The following is an 18,252-nucleotide window of genomic DNA, read 5'->3' as shown; positions in this document are numbered from 1 at the left end:
TGAGAACCTAATATGCTGAATTTGACTCATAGGATCTAATCTGTTTTTGTCTTTTGAGACATGATACTACATAGTCCAGGTTAGTCTTGAACTCACTGTGCAGCCAAGCATGACCTTGAATTCTATCTTTCCTGCCTCCATCCTCCCAGTGCCAAGATTTAGGCATGTTCTACCAGTCTAGTTTCTATGGTGCTAGGGATAGAACCAGGGCTTTGGGTTTGCTGAGCAAGCACTCTGAACTGAAGTCATGGCACCCACAAACTCTAGTCTGAAGCCTCTTGCAAAGACATTTACCAAGACAATGAGTTCTGAGCTGGTCATGAGCTCTACGAGCCTGGGCAGGACACCCGTGGACACCACATGATGGATGCGCTCATTGTGGCCCTCTGTGAGGTAGGACAGGGCCCAACAGGTGTCTGAGAGGATTTCGTTGTCATGATGCTGAAGGAGCCGAGAGAGGGCAGGCAGCATCTGCAGCACGGCCTGCTCGCAAGGGTAGGGATTCTTGTTTCGGCACAGGTTGGACAAAGTCCACGCAATGTTCCGAAGAAATGTGATCTGTGATGGGGTGCAAAGGAGACAAAATGTAAATGCTGGAGTGCCCTTTCCATCCCAATCAATACTATTGATTAGTGCAGACCAAAGCTTTTGAACATCAAAATGAACTCATTTCAGGCAGTAATATGTGTCGGGGCAAATACAATGAGCTTTATGTTTAAATATTTAAAAGTCTATGAAGGTTTCTTTGTATTCTTCACAATGCCTTTCCCCACTCTACTCAGCATATGGCTTGTTTTAAGATTTTATTTTTATTCATGTGTATAGTCAAGTGTCTGTGTTTGGACGTGAGCATGTGTGTACAAGTGCATGTATGTACACATGCTCACAGAGGCCAGAAGACAGAATGGATCCCCTGCCCCCTGGAGCTGGGGTTACAGGCAGTTGCAATCCACCTGACAAGGGTGCTGGGAACTGAATCAGGTCCTATGCAGGGGCAGCAGGTGCCCTTAACTGCTGAGCCATCTCTCACCGGTCCCCTGGCTTAATGGTTTAACATTGTTATCATTTGTGTAAGTGCACGTATGCCTATGTCACAACACACATGTGGAGGTCAAGAAGATAACCTCACCTTCTATTTTCACCTTGTTTGAGACAGGGTCTCTGTGTTTCACTCTTTGGGTTTGTGCACACCAGGCTTGCTAGTCCGCAAACTTCCAGGGATTCTCCTGTTTCCACCTCCTACTTCACTGTCTAAATACTAGGATTACAGGTGTGTTCTAATGAACCTGGCATTATGTGGGTTCTTGGGATTTGAACTCAGGTCCTCACACTTGCTCAGTGAGTACTTTATGCACTGAGCCATCCGTCTCCCAGCCCTTGATCTCATTTTTACTGCCAAAAAAAATATATTAAGCAGCTGAGAGCAGATACACATATCTATAATCTCAGCCATGGTGGAAGCAGACAGACTGTGAATTTGAGGCTGACAGGTTGCTTAGAGTTCAAAGCCAGCCTAGGATACATGAAGACTATGTCACAAACAAACTTAGAAATTATTTAGTCTTCTTGCCATCTGTAACTCTACTAGCCTCCATAAAAATTCGTATAATATTATATGGAGTTAGCAATTGAGCCCAGGGTCCTGTGTATGCTAAACAAGCATGCTACCATTGAGCTACATCCTTTTCCCTTTGTTTTTTTTTTTTGTTTTTGTTGTTGTTTTTATCAAGACAAGATTTCTCTGTGGATCCCTGGACTCACACTGTAGACCAGGCTGGCCATGAACTCGAAGATCTGCCTGCCTCTGCCTCCCAACTGGTGATATTAAAGGCATGTGTCAGCCGGGCGGTGGTGGTGCACGCCTTTAACCCCAGCACTGGGGAGGCAGAGGCAGGCAAATCTCTGTGAGTTCGAGGCCAGCCTGGTCTACAAGAGCTAGTTCCAGGACAGAAACCAAAAAGTTACGGAGAAACCCTGTCTCAAAAATAAAAAAAAAAAGGATGTGTCACCATTACCTGGGTCCTTTTTTCAAAATTATTTTTATTTGTGCATGTATGTGTGTATATATGTCATTTAAACATAGGTACCTATGAAGGCCAGAAGAGGATATCCAAATTCCCTGGAGTTGAAATACTGTTGTGAGCTACCTAATGTGCCTGCTAGAAGCTGAATTCAGGTCCTCTGGTGTTGACAGAGGTTTCTGTCCCATCCAGTCCCTCAGCCATTCAATTCAAAGAAACACACAGAGGCTTATGTTAATTATAAACTGGTTGGTCTATTAGCTCAGGCTTCTTATTAACTCTTATATCTTACATTAACCCATAATTTTTGTCTGTGTTAGCCACGTGGCTTGGTACCTTTTATCAGTAAGACATTCTCATCTTGCTTCCTCTGCATCTGGGTGATGACTGCAGACTGAGCCTTTCCTCTTTCCAGAATTTTCCTGTTCTGGTGGCCCCACCTATACTTCCTGCCTGACTACTGGCCAATCAGCATTTTACTAAACCAATATAAGTGACAAATCTTTACAGGGTACAAGACCATTGTCTCCCAGCACTCTGGAAGAACAGTGAGAGCTCTTGACCCCTGAGCCATCTCTCCGGTTCCATCTCTATCTAGTCCTTTAAACTTTTTGAGACCTGGTGCTGCTAGCTTGCCCAAGCAGCCCTTAAACTTGAGATCCTTCTGCCTCAGCCTCCCAAATAGCAAGGACTTCAGACCTGCTCTATTATGTCCAGCCACACCCATCTTCTTTCTCTTCTTTTTCTTTCCTTGCTTCTTTTGGGACAGGGTTTTACCATAGAGCTCAGGCAGCTTCAAAGATGAATTTATTGCATTTGTATTTGTGAGTGTGCTTGTGCCATGATGTCCTGCAGGAGTCTGTTCTCCCTTTCTACCATGTGGATTCTGAGGGTTGAACTCAGGTCCTTAGGCTTGGTGGCAGGCACCTTTGCCCACTGAGCATTTTGTCAGCTCAGGCCTCAAACCCTTGACAGCCCTCCTTCCTTAGCCTTCTCAGAGAGCCCCATGCTCAGTCATATTTCTGATCTTGTGAGATCATTCTTCAGAACTGCCCTGGATCTCATCACTTTCTCTCCTAAATATTCTGCCCTAGGGACCCAGTGATCAGTGTGGAAACAGAACCCAAAACCATCAATCCCTGGACATCCAATCTCCCATGGATAACCTTCCAGCCACTACCCCACTCTTATTCATCAGAGCAGACAAGGCAGGGAAGCTCTGGGCTGACCTTTAGGTTCACTCTGCAGCCCAGTCTGACCTTGAACTTGCAACCCTGCCACAGCTTGAGTGCTGGAATCACCTGTGTATACCACCATGTCCAGCTTTCTACCTGATGTCGAACAGTTGAAGCCCAACGGTCTGACCCCAGGGCCTCTTCTCACTCTAGGCCAGGGCGTTGGCAGTGTTTTTCATAGTCACGCAATGACAGGTTTTAGCCTGTCTCGAATGCTTCCTTTGTAAGTAGTCGAACGTGTCCTCTTGGGCTAGACTTGTGGCTTAGTTAGTAGAGTGCTTGCCTAGTGTGATTCAAACCCTGGGTCCCATCCCCGTAGCACATAAACTTGGTGTGGTGGTGTACACCTGTAATCCGACCACTAATAAGATGAGAGAGAGACAGGGAGATCAGAGTTCATGATGCCTGACATGTGAGACTCTGTCTCAAAAGAAGAAAAAAAAGTCAAGGACCAGCAAGATGGCTCAGCAGGTAGAGACACTTGTCACCAAGTGGGACAACTTGAGTTCAATCCCTTGATCTCCATAACAGGAGAAAAATTGTACCCTACAAGTGCATATGTGCACATGCGAGTGTGCACACAATAAATGAAATGCCATTAAGTAAATGAATAAATAAACAAATACACTCACTGGTATGTTTGTTGAGATAAGATGGAGCAGTTTTGGGATGGCATTGTTGGAGATGATATTGTCTCTGAATTCTGGGCCGTCACCTATGAGAGGAAGAGAGCATAAGATGAAAGATCTGGGCACACACCTTTGAACCCAACATTCAGGAAGCAAAAGCAGGTTGATCTCTGTGAGTTCAAGACCAGCCCAGTCTACATAGTGAGTTACAAGCCAGCCTGGGCTACATCTCAATCCACTCTCCCCAAAAAGTGCTCAAGGAGAAATCAATATTGGGTATCTAACTTTTGAAGTTTATTCTTAATGAGGCTAGAGAAATGGCTCAGTGGTTAAGGGTATATATACTGTTCTTATCGTGCATGTGTTTGGTTTCCAGCACCAAAGTTCACAATCGCCTATAACGCCAACTCCAAGAAGATCTGACTCTCTCTTTTGGCCTCACTGGGCACCTGTATTCACATGCACACATTGATACACAGACATAGATATACATATAAGAAAATCTTTTTAAAAATTTATTCCTAATCCAGTTCAATAGCTCAGTGGAAAAGGCACTTAGAGCTAAGCCTGATGAACCTGAGTTCAATTCCTGGGATCCACGTGGTGGAAGGAAGAGCCAAATCTTGAAAGTTGTCTTCTGAGACCGCTGCATGTGATCCGTGACCCCCACACCCGCACCCACCTCAAATAAGTGAGTGTAATCTTTTAAAGTTTACACAGAGAATGAGAGATGAAAACTCAGTTTGGAGTATTTGGCAAGTAGTAGGAATGGCTGTACACTGGATCCTGGGTTTCCTAACTGTCTGGGGGTGGGTGTACATGCCCAACGCCTCAAGTAGGCACCACACTGCTGCAGCTATTCTAAGCAGAGGTCCTGGACACAAAATGAAGACAGCCAGCTTTGCCTAAGTAGCCCGTTGTAAACCCTAGCTGCATCCATGGCTCTCAGAAGACCGACACTGGTAGGAAAAACTATTTTCCCAAAGAATGTTGGCAAGGGGCGTTCATTTCCAAATGAATTCAGAACAAACTCTGGGCTTCATGGAGGGAGGAGATCAGCCATGAGCATTTTTCCCTGTCTGCTAATTTTTTTTTTTGAGATGGGTGTCTCATATGTTGTCCTGGCTGGCCTGAACTCAGAGATCCACCTCCCTCTGCCTCTGGAGTGTTGCAATGAAAGGTAAGTGCTACCATACCTACACACTTACTATTTATTTATTTTTTGACAAGGGCTCACTATGTGGCCCAGACTGGCTGGCCTCAAACCTCCAGAGATCCACTTGCCTCTGCCTCCCAAGTGTTGGAATTAATAAATATGCCCCTTCATGTCTGGCCAATTTTTTTTTTGCTTGCTTGTTTGGGGGGATTTTTGTTGTGTGTGGTGTTTTGTTTTGCTTTGTTTTTGTAAGCTAGTGTCTTGATATATATCTGGTACTTGCCTCAAACTCATCATGAAGTCTAGATTGGTCTTCAACTCCTTACTGTCCTGCATCAACCTTACCTAGTCTTTAATATATAAACTATTTTTTAATATGTGTGCATGTGTGTGTACATATAAGTGTGTGAGTATGCGTGTAGGTATGCATGTGTGTGTATATGTTTGTGTGCTCAAACCAGCGTACATAGAAAGGTAAAGAGGACATTTTGTAAAAGTCATTTCTGTCTTTTTATAATGTAGGATTTGAGGCTAGAACCCAGGCAGGTCATCAGACTTGGTGACAGGTGCCTTTTGCCCACTGAGTCATCTTACTGGTCCTTAATAAACCAACCTTTTCATTTTCAAATTTATTTTTATTATATGGGTGTGTTTTGCCTGCATATATGCATATGTGCCATGTGTGTGCCTGGTACCTGAGGAGGCCAGAAGAGGGCATCCGACCCCCTAGAACTGTGGTTACAGGTGACCCTGAACTGCCACATGAGTGCTGGAAAGTGAGCCCAGATCTTCTGCAAGACCAGCTAGTGCTCTTAAACTACAGAACTATCTCTCCAGCCCATTTGTTCTTTGAGGCAGGGTCTCACTATGTAGTTCCAGCTGTCCTGGTTAGCCTCAAATTCAGTGAGTAGCCAAGGGTGTCCTTGAACTCCTGATCCTCCTGCCTCCACCTTCCAAGGGCTGGGATCAGAGATGTGCACCAACATGCTCAGCTTTTTATAGTCCTAGGATGAAACCCAGAGTTTCCTGCATGCTAAGCAAACACCCTACCAAGCAAGCTACATATCCTCAGCCCTAGTGTTTGAATGCGACACCAAGAAGTCTCAGTTTGTGCCACTAACTGGAAAAACCTAAGTCATACCTACGGCTCCGTCTTCTGTTGACACATTGGAAAAATCCCCACCACTGTCTTAGCTGTGAGCCTTACTTAAGCATTTTCAAAGTGGTTGTTTTGCTAGGTGGTGGCGGTGCACACCTTTAATCCCAGCACTCAGGAGACAGAGGCAGGAGGATCTCTGAGTTCGAAGCCAGTATGGTCTACAGAGCAAGTTCCAGAACAGCCAGAACTAAAATAAGAAAAAAAAAAAGACCATCAGAGTGGTTGTTTTCTATTCTCTCGGCCAATTCAGGCTCTGAAGTCCCTGGAAACCTATGTGCTGACTCAGTTTTCTCTGAACTCAAAAACTACTAATGCTTGGTTTGTTTTTACTTGTCAAAATCCCATGGGGCCCAACTGAGCTCTCCCCCAGATGACATTTGTAATTGTTTTTCCAGGAATCTGGGGTCTCCAACTCTTTAGCACTTACTCCCTTCCTGTGTTTTCCCAGGCCACACTGGGCTTTTCGGGGAAAACAGCTCATTCCAAGCTAAGGAAGCTCTGTCTCTCCATCTCCATGTATGTTATCTGCATCTATGTACCTACACATGCACACACACACACACACACACACACACACATGCACACACATACACGCACGCACACACATGCACACACACAGACGCCTACCTTAGTGAGTTTTACAGATGATACAGGTTTCTGTGGCCCTGGATTGTGTAAGATTAAACCCATACTGCATGGGCCACAGGCTTACTTTTATTTCATTTTGAGACAGGGTCTCATGTAGGCCAGGTTAGCTTCAAACTCGCTTAAAGAATAACCTTGAACCTCTGACCCTCCCGTCCTTACCTCCTAAGTGCTGGGATTTTAGACAGAAACCACTATTTCTGGCTTATGTGATGATGATGGAACCTTGGGCTCTACAATGTTATTTTTCCCAAACTACTTTGGTCTTAACTTCTAATTTTTTTGAGACAGGGCCTTGCCATTTACCTGGCTGACCTGGAACTCATTTGGTAGACCAGGTTGGCCTTTAACTCAGAATGATACTGTCACTTGTCTGCTAAGTGCTGGGATTATAAACTTGTATCACTATGCCTGGGTTTGTGTTTGTTTCATATTTGTGTGTGTGTGTGTGCGCGCGCGCGCACGCGTGCATACTGATAGAAGCCAGAGGTCAATGTTGAGTGTCTTAGTGTCTTCCTTAATCACTCCTCACTTTTTTTTTTCCTTTCTAGATGTGATCTCTTACTGAACCAGGAGTTCACTGATTTATCTGGAGTAGCTGGCAAGCAAACCCCAGGGATCGACCTGTCTCCACTCCTCTAGAGTTGGGATTATAAACAAGCCACCGTACTGGTTGGGGACCAAACCTGGTCCTCATACTTGTTCCTAACCCTTGCTGTAACTTCAGCCAGTGTCTCCCAGACCCCAGGCTGACCTCAAATAATGACACTTGAGAGGTGGAGCCAGGAAGACAGGTGTGTTAGAATTACAGTCAAGCACCACTGCACGTACCTCTGAGACTTATCTTTGCTCCAGAAGCCATTAAGGCCTGAGGCTGTAGGACCTGGGCTCAGGAGACATTTCTAGGCAGCTTCTCACTTAGGTTTGTGCTGCATCACTCATTCTGCCTCCATTCTCAGCCTCTGACCCTGGTTCTGGGTTTTGAACCCACTCATTCCCTGGCACAAGGTATTCAAAATGGCGTGAGGATGGGTGCCAAGACATCAAGGGTAACAGAGAAGTCCGCCCCCCAACATGTCCCCCCTCCCCAGCATGTCCACCAAGAAAAGTGTCTTACCGGCTATATTACCAAGTGCCCACACTGCCTGCTCACACACGGCCAGGTGGGAGGAAGACAAGAGTTCAATCAAGGGATGAATGGCACCCCCTTCCACAACAGCTCGGGTCTGCTCTGAAGTTCCTGAGGCAATGTTGGTGAGAGCCCACGCCGCCTCGAACTGCAGAACGGGGAGAGGTACCGCCTTCAGGAACTCTACCAGCTTGGGGATGAGCCCTGCCTCGATAACAAGTTTTAGAGGAGGGTTCTTCTCCTGCGACAGCATTTTCCTGTGCAGTGAGGCAGAGAGTGAGGAGAGTCACAGGCGTGTGTGCGGAGAAACTGCTATTTAAGGCGCTCTTAGCATTGCATTCCTAAATATGTTTCTCTTTTTTTTTGGTTTTTTTGAGACAGGGTTTCTCTGTAGCTTTGGAGCCTGTACTGGAACTAGCTCTTGTAGCCCAGGCTGGCCTAGAACTCACAGAGATCCACCTGCCTCTGCCTCCTGAGTGCTGGGATTAAAGGCGTTTACCACCACTGCCCAGCCTATGTTTTTTTTTAAATACTACAAGATGAACCCAGGGCCACATACATGCTAGGCAGGTGGGCTTCTATAAGCCATACCCCTAACACCTCATTGGGGAATCCTAGACAAGTGTTCTACCACTGAGTCACACCCCAGCCCCTCACTGGGGGATTCTAAGCAGGTGCTCTAACACTGAGCCACACCCCAGCCACTCACTGAGGGATTCTAGGCAGATGTTCTACCACTGAGCCACTGAGCCACACCCCAGTCCCTCCCTGGGAGATTCTAGTCAAGGTCCCAATCACTGAGCCACACCCCAGCCCCTCCCTGGGGAATTCTAGGCAGGTGCTCTACTTCTAAACGAAAACCCCAAGCCTTAGCCATCAGATACAGAGCTGAATAGGGCCATTGTTAATTCTGCAACACTTTGCAGTAGTCCCAAAGCAACATCTTGCCCTTCAGGTATTATCTGTGAGCTAAAGTCCCTGCAGAGACCAATGTAAATTAAGCAATCCATCTCTGACAACACACTGCATTTCTTAAGTTGCCCTCAAGGACAAAGAAGCATAGTAATCACCTTCTGCTTTTGGAAGAAGTAGCCTTTTTCTGCATTGTATGGGCATTTTGCCAAAAGCCAGTAAATCCAACAGGCTACTGGAGCTCACTTCTAGCTATAAAACTACAAATACCAGAAGTCTGCATGGGGATACCTGGCAGCCTGGGTGGCCATGAGACACAGCATTGGATCTGAGCTATTCACACCTTTGATTATGTCTTCCAGAGTGAGGCTGGCCTGCTAGGAGAAAAACAAAACAAAACATATTCAGGTCAAAAGAAAGCACAGGGCCAACAAATGGCTCAGAGGGTAAAGGCATTCGCTGCCAGGTCTGACGACCTGAGTTTGATACCCAGAACCTACTAAGTAAAGAAAGCTGACTCTCGTCAATTGTCCCGACATCTGTGTGTACACATGGCTACACACACACACACACACACACACACAGAGAGAGAGAGAGAGAGAGAGAGAGAGAGAGAGAGAGAGAGAGAGGATATAAAATAAATGTAATAAAAATAAGGAAAGTATAAGCATCACCTAGCTTAGTCATCCACCTGACGTGACCAGACGTCCATGGTGCTCCCACCTCTATCCTGAGGCAGGGAGGGATATTTGCTACCCATAGGTAAGAGGTCAAAAGTGGGACATTTTCTCTGCTTACGACAGGGTGATCCTGTTACACTCGGCATCTTCCTAAAAAAATCGTACGTGTGTGTTTATGTATGTGTGTGTGCACGCATGTGCACACCTAGAACAGCAGGTTCCCAAAGAGGCTAGAGACATCTAACCCCCTGAAGCTGAAATTGCTGGTTGTTTTAAGCTGGCCGACATGGTTACTAGGAACCAAACTTGGATCTTTTGTGAAATCATCAAGTACTCTTAACTTTTGTGACAGTTCTTCGCCTGCCTAGCACTTTAAGTTTTTATTCATATGAGTGCAGAAGGGGTTTTGTTGCTATTTTGTGGGGAGGAGATGGCTGACAGTATGTATGTCTGTGTACCCTGTATTCACCGCCATGGAGGGCAAAAAGAGCTTTGAATCCTCCTGCATCTGAAGTTACTGATGGTTATGAACCACCATGTGGGTGCTAAAATTACACTTGGGTCCTCCAAATAAATAGCCAGCCTGTGCTCATACCACTGAGCCACCTCTCCGGCCCCCTAAGCATCTATTTATCACAGGTAATAAGAAAATGCTAGGCTGGAGAGATGGCTCAGAGGTTAAGAGCACTAGAAGTTCTTCCATAGGTTCTGAGTTCAATTCCCAGCAACCACATGGTGGCTCATAACCATCTGTAGTGAGATCTGGTGCCCTCTTCTGGCATGGAGGTGTACATGCAAGAGGAACATTGTATATACAATAAATAAACAAATCTTTAATAAAAGAAAGAAAGAAAATGCCAGTGAAGGGCTGAGGTGTAACACAGTGATTGCGTGCTTGCCCAGGAAGCACAAGGCCTGGGGTTCAATTTCCAGAGGACAGAAAGTGTGGAGGGGCAAAGTAGGGAAATAGAGGGGGGAAAAAGAGAAAGGGAGAAGGGGGAGGAAAAAGAGGAAGGATAGACAAAGGTTGGGAAGAAGGGAAAGAGAGAGAAGGGGAAGGAAGGAGAGAAGGGGGAATAAAAAGAGGAGAAAGGGAGGAAGCCAGAAGGCAGACAAGGAGGAGTAAACGTACGGGGGAAAGCCAGGGAAGGTTCAAAGTTTCCTTCTTCTGTAAAAGAGAGAACCAAGAAAAGCAAAGCATGCAGGAGAAGGGAACGACGAGCACCAGGTTCAGAGACTGGGGAAACAGAAGGGGCCAGCAGATCGCAAGCCTTGTGAAAGCCAGAAGGATCGAGAGAGACCCCAGGCCAGTAAGGTCAGAAAAAGGAATGAGATTGATTCTACACTTATACAAATAAAATCAGGTGCACACCTTAACTGCCAGCACTCAGGAGGCAGAAGCAGGCAGATCTCTGTGAATTCAAGACCAGCCTGGCCTACAAAGTAAATTCTAGAACAGTCAGGGTTACACAGAGAAACCCTGTGTCTCAAAATACAAAACAAATTGATAGATAGATAGATAGATAGATAGATAGATAGATAGATAGATAGATGATAGATAGATAGATGATAGATGGATAGTTGGATAGATGGATAGATGGGTAAATGGGTAGATGGATAGATATCAAGCCAAAGGGAAAGCAAGCAAACAACAACAACAACAACAACAAAAAACCAGAATCCAACAAGTTAAATAATGCAGGTGAAATAGGTAATTTCGAGCAATACACCACCAAAACAGACAAGAGAGAAAACCTGGAGCTGAGGATCAGTGAGTAAAACGCTTGCAAAGCAAACACAAGACCTTGAGTTCAGATCCCTCCACTCACTAACATCAATGGGAGATCCTAGGCAGATGCTCTACCACTGAGCCACACCCCAGTCCCTCACTGGGGGATTCTAGGCAGGGGCTCTACCACTGAGCCACACCCCAGCCCCTCACTGGGGAATTCCAGGTAGGTGCTCTACTAAGCCACACCCCCATCCTATTCCTTTCTTTGAATTAAACAGCAAGCTCTGACTCTATTAAGCCTTCTCATCTAGAGATACTAACCAAGGCTATATATATCCTATACACGATGGCCTTTGCACTGAGTTCTAACACACCTCTTTGACTGATGCTTGAGAAACCAAGTTGGAGAACTGGCTGATATTTCTTCTTTTTAAGACCTGCTCATCTTTCTTGGCCTTTCGGAGTTGCAAGTTGGTGGCAATCCTCTGCTGTCGCCTTGCCTAATGAAGAACACAAATAATTGGAGTTGATATACCCAGGTTGCTGGAGAAGCAGGACGTTATCCCGTTAGGGTTTTTTTTTTAAATTTTTTACAGGTGTTTTACTTGCATGTATGTGTGTGTGTGTGTGTGTGTGTGTGTGTGTGTGTGTGTGTGGTTCCTGAAGAGGCCAGAAGATGGCACTAGATCTCAGACTGGCCCTACATACCATGTAGGTGTCAAGAGTTGAACCTGGGTCCTCTTGAAGAACAGACAGTGATCTTAACCACTCTGCTATCTCTCCAAGCCTCTTGTTTTGTAAGTTTAATTTTACTTATTATATGTGTGGAGCTCAGAGGACAACTTGCAGGAGCCAGTTCTCTCCTTCCACTCTCTGGGTTCCTGGATGGAACTCAGGCCATCTGGTTTGCAAGGCATTTGTAGCCATCTCATTGACATGTTATTCTGTTCGGTTTTTTGTTTTCAAATGGGCTTTCCCTTCTACTGTGTATCCCAGGCTGGTCTCAAACCCTAAAATCCTCCTGCCTCAGCCTGTATTGTAATAACAAGTGTGTGGCATTACACCCAGCTCACGCTTCATCAACGAGGCACTTCCACTGTAGTCCCTTGTTATTGCTTCTCAGTTTATACTCACAGACATATCTTTGCCACAGTACTTAAACTTTTTCAGCCTTTCTTCAGGAGCTTCTAAGGTAGGCATGTTGACTGGAGGAAAGAAAGCACCTATTGGTAGGAAAATTAGCAGAGATCAGCATTGCCCAGTGTGCACACCACTATGTTCAAGTCATCAGTTACTGTGGGACAGAGAGCAAACTCGAGGAGTCAGGCACCAATGTGGTGCATGTACTCTATCAACAGGCCGTGGTTACTATGGGAACACTGCAGGAACTTAGTCCTGGCCTCACTACAGAAAACCCTTACAAAGTAGGCTGAGCTGTAGCTCAGTTGGTAGAGTACTTGCATAGCACACACAAAACGCTGCTCCATCCCTACTATTGTACAAACTGAATGTGGCGGTGCACACCTGTAATCACAGTATTCAGGGGTGGAGGCAGAAGGGTCAATAATTCAGGTCTTGGGGCTGGAGAAAGGGCTCAGTGGTTAAGAGCACTTGCTGTTCTTATAGAGGGATGCGAGTTTGATTTCCAACATCCAGATAGTTAATGGGTGGCTCACAACCACCCATTAACTCCAGTTCCAGGGGATCCAGGGCTGCCTTCTGGCTTCCTCAGGCACCGGTCATGCACCTGGTGCATATATATATACAGACACAAGCAAAACATTCATATACATAAAAGGAAATAAATGCAAAACTTTTCCAAAATTTTTTCTAGACTATCTGTGGTTACATAGGGAAGTTGAGGCCAGCCTAGGCTATGTGAGACTGTCTCAAAGAAAATACAGCACACAGCTTGGGTTGAACTGAGTCATTGGTAATAGAAGTAAGCTGGGCAGAAAACACAGGGTCCTCTATGGGCAGTGTGCAAGGACACTTGCATGGAAAAAGGAGGCCAGTCAGACTCAACAGGAAGCTGCCCTTTCCTCCCACGCCCAATCCACCCACTCACTGGTTCAGAACCACCTTCAGCCTCACCCACCACTAAGCTGTAATTAGTTTCCTCTACCTGGTGGAGGACGGGGCATGTAAACTTTTCCCACTTTGACCCCTTTCACCCAAGACTTTTGTTTTGGTTTTGAGATAGGATCTTATGTTGTTAAGGCTGCTTTCAGATTTACAATACAGCTAAGGTGGCCTTGAACCCCTGCTCCTTGCCCGCCTCCCCAGTGCTGGAATTACATGTATGAACTGCTACTATTATGCACAGCTCAAGAACACACAGTGCTTGACACCACTCATGGCTCACCACCAAGCACACACGACTCACCCAAGAAATTTTTCTGTGACCCTATTAGGTATACAAATCAGGGCCAGCGAGGAGCTCAGCAGGTAAAGTGTATGCTGGGCAAGGGCAAACCTAGTGGCCCAAGTACCATGCCCAGAGCACACAGTGGAAGAAGAGAACGTGCACCTGAAAGCTGTCCTCTGACCTCCATATCATTCCCACTCTCTTCCCCTCTGCTCTTTCCCTCTCCCTCTCTCCCCCTTTCTCATCTAAAAAAAGTTATACACATTTGTTATTTGTGTATAACAAATCATCAACTTACTTAAAGTCTTTTGAGACACTATGTAGTCTAGGCTGGCCTCCTGCCTCAGCCTTCAGATCCCCAAGTTATAGGTAGGAGCTACTACACTTGGCTAAGAACTTTAATTCTCTAAGCCAGGCATAATGGTGCACACCTGGAATGCCAGCATTTAGAGGGCAGAAACAGAAGGATTCCTTCAGTGTGAGGTCAGCTTGCTCTGTTTAGAGAGCTCCAGGCCAGCCATGCAGTGAGACCCTGTTTCAACATTCCTCCAAAAGTGTATGTAAAATTCTACTATTAAAGACAGGAGCAAGGTTGCCCGCTAGAGAGATAGATGTATTTGTTTCCTTATCTATTTATTTATTTTTGTTTTTGTTGTTTTTGAGACAGGGTTCTCAACCTTCCTAATGCTGCAGCCCTTTAATATAGTTTCTCGTGTTGTGATGATCCCAACCATAAATCTATCTATCTATCTATCTATCTATCTATCTATCTATCTATCTATCTATCTATCTATCTACCTATCTATTTTTGGAACAGGTTTCACTGTCGCTTTGGAGCCTGGCCTCAAACTCAGAGATCCTCCTGTCTCTGCCTCCCCAGTTCTGGGATTAAATGTTCATGCCACCACCGCCTGGCCATAAAATTATTTTTGTTGCTACTTCATAACTGTAATTTTGCTACTGTTATGAATCGTAATGTAAATAACTGATATGCAGGTATCTAACATGTGACCTCAAAGGGGTTCCAACACACAGGTTGAAAACCAATGTTTTAAAAAGAAGAACTTGGGCCAGAGAGTGGTGGTGCAAATCTTTAATTCCAGCTCTAGGGAGGCAGAGACAAACAGATCTCATGAGTTTGAGGACAGCCTGGTCTACAGGGTAAGTTCCAAGACAGCCAGGACTACATAGAGAAACCCTGTATTGAAAAACAAAACAAAAACAAGCAAACAAAAAAGAAAGAAAAAGGAAAACAGAAGAAGTTGGGCTGGAGAGATAGCACAGCAGTTGAGGGTACGCTGATCATGCTGAGAACAGGAGCTCTATTCCTGATACCCACATGTGGTGCCTCCCAACCTAAAACACCAGCCCCAGGGGGTCCAACGCCATCTTCTGACCTCTGTAGGTAGCTGCACTCACATGCACACCCCATGTACACAGCACAGAATGTAAAATAATAAAAATAAAATATTAAAACAATAAAAATAGCCTGGGCAGTGATAGCGCAGGCCTTTAATCCCAGCACTCAGGAGGCAGAGGAAGTAGATCTCTGTGAGTTGGAGGGGAGCCTAGAATACAGAGCTAGTTCCAGGACAGCCAAGCCTACACAGAGAAACCCTGTCTCCGAAAAAAGAAAAGAAAAGAAAGAAAGAGGAAGGAAGGAAGGAAGGAAGGAAGGAAGGAAGGAAGGAAGGAAGGAAGGAAAAGGAAGGATGGATGGATAGAAAACGATGAACGATGGGGGGTAAAGGCAATTGCTATCAAGTCAACTTGGTAGCAAGTGACCACTTGAGTTTGAACCCCAGGACCCACATGGTGGAAGGTGAGAACCAACTTCTACAGGTCATCTACTTCTGCATGTCTATGCCCCACCACTTCACACATACAAGTCTTGGGCAGACACGCTGATCTGCGTCACATTTTCTCTCTTCATCTGTACCTAGAACAGTGGTTGAAACCCTTACCTCTGCATCACTAACATCCACTTCCCTCCAGGTAGGAATTACACTAAAACCATGAATTGGATTGAACTGGGAAAGGCTTATTCCCTTAGAGGGGTGCCAGTGACCTTTGGCATAAGGGTTACCCACCTGCTTTCTGAGGTCACCTGAAGCAGAGGCAATTTAGGACAATAGGGGGTTGGGAAACTACCATGGAACACCATCATCATTCCTTCGCCCCGTTATGAGGTTTCTTCCAGCCAGACACAGTGGCACCAGAGTTCCGGCACCATGTTCGACACCAGGAAAACACACACAAGGCTATCTGGGCTGCCTGGGAACTCACAAGTGGCCAGGCAGCCAGGCCCTTTACTTGAGTGATTAAGCCTCCTGTTCTGGATGGGAATGGTCAGGCCCACAAACCCACAGGTGATCTCACTGAGAGCCAGCAGGAGAGCCAGGACAGGATACCAGGACTCTAGGCTGCTGCTTGGAAGTTCTACTCAGATAAAGCCACCAGAATAATTTAAAACATCGTAACTAAAATTAAAATGCCCTGGAAGCCAGCCCAGGCCTCAAATCTCAGCACTCCTGAAGCTGAGGCAGGAGAATTGGTAGTATGAAGCCAGCCTGGACTACCTAGGGAGACACTGCCTCTAAAGGGGAAAAAAATGCATATAGTATAGTTAACTTGTTGAACATTAGTCTTGCCTATCTCAGCATGTCCTAAAGCATATTAGCCCATAGCTGGGCAAACCTGTCTAAAACAAAAAGCTTATGTTATAATGAAGTAAATAACCCTGCCTATATACAACAGTTTATATCTAGGCTTAGCAGAGTAGACATAAACCCAGCAGTTGCTGCTTCCTCCTTAGCTGTCATAAAGACAGTCTCAGAGTTACAATGTCATAAGCCACAGCTAACTTCAGGAGATGCAGCAACCAGAGCCTTCTCAAGGTAGCCCCTTAGGCCCAAGCTTGGCAAGAGCATCCCAAGAGCCCAGACAGTTCCATAGCCTGCTACAGGAAGAAGAGTCAGAACCCAGGCAGAAGAGGCCAGCGAGTGCCCCAACACCCACAAGCAGAGTCCAAGCCACCCTTCTGAACTCACCTAAAGATCACCTATGGGTTCGTGAGCCTGACCAGTCCCATCCAGAGAACTGCTGCATTTGGTTCCAGGGGCAGCCTTAAATGCCCTCAGTAGTGAGCAGGTGTTTTGAGGCTGCTCATTCTTCCCTGCAGACCTGTTTGCAACCAAAGTGATGGTAGCTGGGCCTCCGGATGCATATTGAGAACAGCTGGGGAGCTTTGCTGTCCAAATGGTCCAGGTCCAGAGAATGCTTGGTTTGTGTGAGGGTGGGAAGCGTGGGTCTCTCTGGTGATTCTCGTGTTCAAGTGAGCCCTGTGGAGGTGACATGCATATTCAGCATTGAAAGCCCTTGGATCTCTGTCTCTATCTCCATCCATCACCAGATGAAGGTTCTATGATGATATGCAAGATATTCGTCAGTATTGCTCTAGGATAGGGTCATTTCAGGTTCCCTATCCCCAGCTGCCCAAGGAATTAACTGGGGACCTCGGCTTGGGCACCTGGGAGCCACTCTAGGTTCAAGTCTCTTGCCAACCCTAAGGTGGCTCCCTTAACTAAGAATTGTGCTTCCGTGCTCCCCTATCCAACCTTCCTTTATCCCAATCCTCCTTTTTCCCCAAATTCCCCCCTTCCTCCCCTTCTCCCTTTTCTCTCCCCATCTCCCCTTACCCCCATCCCACCCCACCCCCAAGATCTCAATTTTCTCCCCGGCAACTTTGTCTACTTCCCATAGCCAAGAGGATAACTATATGTTTTTCCTTTTGTTCACCTTCTTACTTAGCTTCTTTAGGATCACCAATTGTAGGCTCTGTGTCCCTTATTTATGGCTAGAAACCAATTATGAGTGAGTACATCCCATATTCATCTTTTTGGGTCTGGGTTACCTCACTCAGGATAGTGTTTTCGAGCTCCCAAGGTCCCAATGAGGAGCAGAAGGAGGGAGAACATGAGCAAAGAAGTCGGGACCATGAGGGGTGCACCCACCCACTGAGACAGTGGAGCTGATCTATTGGGAGCTCACCAAGGCCAGCTGGACTGTGACTGAAAAAGCATGGGATAAAACTGGACTCTCTGAACATGGCGAACAATGAGAGCTGATGAGACGCCAAGGACAATGGCAAGGGGTTATGATCCTACGTAATGTGCTGGCTTTGTGGGAGCCTAGCCAGTTTGGATGTTCACCTTCCTAGATATGGACGGAGGGGGGAGGACCTAGGACTTAACACAGGGCAGGGAACCCTGACTGCTCTTTGGACTGGAGAGGGAGGGGGAAAGGAGTGGGGGGAGGGGGAGAAGGGTGGGAGGAGGGGGAGGGAAATGGGAGGCTGGGAGGAGGTGGAAACTTGTTTTTTTTTCTCATTTTCTCAATAAAAAAAAAAGATTTAAAAAAAAAGAAAGCCCTTGGATAAACTCTTAAGGATGAAAAACAGAACAGAAGAGTGTGGGGAGAGGGAGAGAGACAGAGAATGAATGAACACAGCCTGGGGAAATGACTCAGTCAAGCTTGAGCAATTGAGTTCGAGTCCCAGAACCCCTGCCAAAAAAGCTGGGCATGGT

At 46.0% G+C, this 18,252-nt stretch overlaps 1 protein-coding gene across 1 annotated transcript in view; it reads right to left on the bottom strand.

Moving 5' to 3' along the window:
* Positions 1-16,842, bottom strand: part of Kpna7 (karyopherin subunit alpha 7) — a 30,714-nt gene extending 13,872 nt beyond the window's left edge. Inside the window, exons 1-7 of the mRNA XM_075973170.1 lie at positions 16,717-16,842; positions 12,433-12,503; positions 11,682-11,798; positions 9,178-9,263; positions 7,963-8,231; positions 3,889-3,971; positions 295-558 (exon numbers count right to left, since the gene is read on the bottom strand). Of these exons, the coding sequence (XP_075829285.1) occupies positions 295-558; positions 3,889-3,971; positions 7,963-8,231; positions 9,178-9,263; positions 11,682-11,798; positions 12,433-12,498 (885 nt within the window). The 5' untranslated portion in view covers positions 12,499-12,503; positions 16,717-16,842. The remainder of the gene's footprint in view (positions 1-294; positions 559-3,888; positions 3,972-7,962; positions 8,232-9,177; positions 9,264-11,681; positions 11,799-12,432; positions 12,504-16,716) is intronic.
* Positions 16,843-18,252: the final 1,410 nt, after the last annotated feature.

The sequence above is a fragment of the Microtus pennsylvanicus genome, chromosome 1, assembly GCF_037038515.1.
Source record: "Microtus pennsylvanicus isolate mMicPen1 chromosome 1, mMicPen1.hap1, whole genome shotgun sequence".
Lineage (NCBI taxonomy): Eukaryota > Metazoa > Chordata > Mammalia > Rodentia > Cricetidae > Microtus > Microtus pennsylvanicus.
The sequence above is the reverse complement of the archived record's forward strand: the minus strand, read 5'-3'. Positions and strand labels throughout refer to the sequence as shown.